This window comes from Jaculus jaculus, unplaced genomic scaffold, assembly GCF_020740685.1.
Source record: "Jaculus jaculus isolate mJacJac1 unplaced genomic scaffold, mJacJac1.mat.Y.cur mat_scaffold_175_1_27696_arrow_ctg1, whole genome shotgun sequence".
NCBI lineage: Eukaryota > Metazoa > Chordata > Mammalia > Rodentia > Dipodidae > Jaculus > Jaculus jaculus.
Genome location: NW_025423432.1, coordinates 3,156 through 5,780, shown reverse-complemented (window position 1 = coordinate 5,780; position 2,625 = coordinate 3,156). Strand labels below are relative to the sequence as shown.

The 2,625-nt window shown below is 57.3% G+C and overlaps 1 protein-coding gene across 1 annotated transcript; it reads right to left on the bottom strand.

Moving 5' to 3' along the window:
• Window positions 1–384: 384 nt before the first annotated feature.
• LOC123457258 (double homeobox protein 4-like protein 2) lies at window positions 385–2,412 on the bottom strand. The gene is given in 4 exon segments (XM_045141219.1): window positions 385–621; window positions 623–1,933; window positions 1,935–2,093; window positions 2,095–2,412. Coding segments are annotated over 4 exon segments (2,025 nt in total).
• Window positions 2,413–2,625: the final 213 nt, after the last annotated feature.

The following is a 2,625-nucleotide window of genomic DNA, read 5'->3' as shown; positions in this document are numbered from 1 at the left end:
AAGCCTAGTCCTAGTGTCCCGTGTGATTTCCTGGGGTCCACTGGAGCCAGTCACTTGGTGTGGCCCTTCTTTTGGGGTTATCTTTAGGCTCCTTGTTGTTGAGGAGTCACTATTGGCCTCTCCATCTGTCCCTGTAGCAGAGTCTCTCTCTCTCTTTCAGGGCTGATTTCCTAATCCCCGGGCCCTGGAGAAGGCACTTCATTATTATCCCCACCTGCAATCAATCCTTATAGTTAGCGAGACACCTTGCATTTCGGGAAGTCACTGGAGTTGGGTTTTTGATGCACATCCTTGCTGGGATGGGTCCCTTCTCCAGTTCCAAATCGGGTCTCTTCAGGACTTTGGCCTCTCGGGTTTCTAGAAGCAAGGGGTACTGTCGGGGAGTCAGAGCATATCTAGAAGAGTCTGATATTCTTCTGAAGTGAGAGGCAGATCAGGTGTTGTGTCCATTTGCTCCCATGTTTCCTCCACATTCACAGGGGCAGGCCCCTGCTCCTCAAGTTGGACTTCGGTCAGCAGTTGATCAAGGAAGAGCTCCAGGGGGTCCGTGTTCCCACCTTGAATGGGGGCCTGTGCTTGGCCTGGTCCAGAGGGCTGTGCCACTTGGGGAGGCTGGGATTTTTCTGCAGAAGGCTGGCCAGATGCTAGGGATCGAGGTATCCCTGCCCGAATTTGCTGCTTCCTCCAGGGGCAGTAAGCTGTCCTGGGAACCTTCATGCTCCATGCTGCCAGGATTTCTACCCCAATCCAGTGGGGCTGGCACATGCTCTTCCTTTTGGACTTCGTCCAGCAGTTGATCAAGGAGGAGGAGTTCCAGAGGGCCTGTGCTGTCTGCTTGAGTGCGGGCATCTTCTTGGCCCGCTCCACGGCGCTGTGCCACTTGGGAAGGCTTGGACTCTCTGCAGAAGGAGTTTGAGTCGCTGGGGCTTGAAGTATCCAGGCCTGTACTTCCTGCTTCTTCCTGTGGCCAAAAGCTCTCCCACGAACCTTCATGCACCCTGCCACCAGGATCTACATCCCAATTCAGAGGGGCTGGAGCATGCTCTTCTACTTGGACTTCATCCAACAGTTGATAGAGGAAGAGCTCCAGGGGGTCCGTGTTCCCACCTTGAGTGGGGGCCTGTGCTTGGCCTGGTCCAGAGGGCTGTGCCACTTGGGGAGGCTGGGATTCTCTGCAGAAGGTTGGCCAGATGCTAGGGATCGAGGTATCCATGCCCGAATTTACTGCTTCCTCCAGGGGCAGTAAGCTGTCCTGGGAACCTTCATGCTCCCTGCTGCCAGGATTTCTACCCCAATCCAGTGGGACTGGCACATGCTCTTCCTTTTGGACTTCGTCCAGCAGTTGATCAAGGAGGAGGAGTTCCAGAGGGCCTGTGCTGTCTGCTTGAGTGCGGGCATCTTCTTGGCCCGCTCCACAGGGCTGTGCCACTTGGGAAGGCTGGGACTCTCTGCAGAAGGAGTTTGAGTCGCTGGGGCTAGAAGTATCCATGCCTGTACTTCCTGCTTCTTCCTGTGGCCAAAAGCTCTCCTGGGAACCTTCATGCACCCTGCCACCAGGGTCTCCATCCAAATTCAGAGGGGCTGGAGCAGGCTCTTCTACTTGGACTTCATCCAGCAGCTGATCAAGGAGGGGTTCCAGAGAGCCTGCGTTGCCTGCTTGAGTGGGGGCCTCTTGTTGGCCTGCTCCACGGGGCTGTGCCACTTGGAAAGGCTGGGACTCTCCGCAGAAGGAGGGCAAGTCGCTAGGGCTCGAGGTATCCATGCCCGTACTTCCTGCTTCTTCCTGTGGCAACAAGCTCTCCTGGGCACCTTCACGCTCTCTGCCTTCCGGACCTGCAGGGGCCCCATCCGACCCTTGTGACGCCAGCAAGTCTTGATCTTGAGCTGTGGGCCTGCCCCTCCTGTGGCGCCGCCGAGCTCTTCGGTTTTGAAAACCATATGTGGATCGTGTCCTCGGGCAACCCTGTGTCACGCGCCAGCTCCTCCCTGGTAGCAAAGCCTGGTCGTGGGTTCCTCTCAAAGGCTTGCCCTAGGATCCTGAGCTGTAGCGAGGTGAGTCGAGTGCGAGGCCTTCTGCCAGATGAGCGCATGCCCTCTACCCTGTGGCCTGGATCCAAGCTCTTCCTGGAGCTGTGGCGAGGCTAGCCGCCTGGAGCCTCTGATGGACCTCTTTGAGGCATGCCCCTCCTCTCCACTGCGATTCCTGCGGTTCTGAAACCACACGCGGATGCGGCAATCTGAGACCCCCATTCGCTTGGCCAGCTCCTTCCTCTCCTTGAAGCTCAGGTATCTCTTCTTCTTGAAAGTTGATAGCAGGGCCTGCTCTTGCCAGGCCTGCCAAACTGTCTTCCTGCGCCGCCGGGATTCCCGTGCCACACCACTGCCACCAACAGGGCTGCCAGCTTCTGCCATGGTGCCAATGACGGCCTCCCAGGAGTCCTCACCTTGGGAGAATCGACTCAGGACAGCTTCAGAACAAGCACAAGCTGCAGCAACTGCCAGCAGAGTGGCTGTGACCACTGCCCCTTAAATACCTCTGCCTCTGCTCAGGTAGTCCCGCCCACTACCTACCAGTTAGGCGCTACAGAACATGCCTACCCCTTCCTCGCGGTGCCGCCAAGAAGC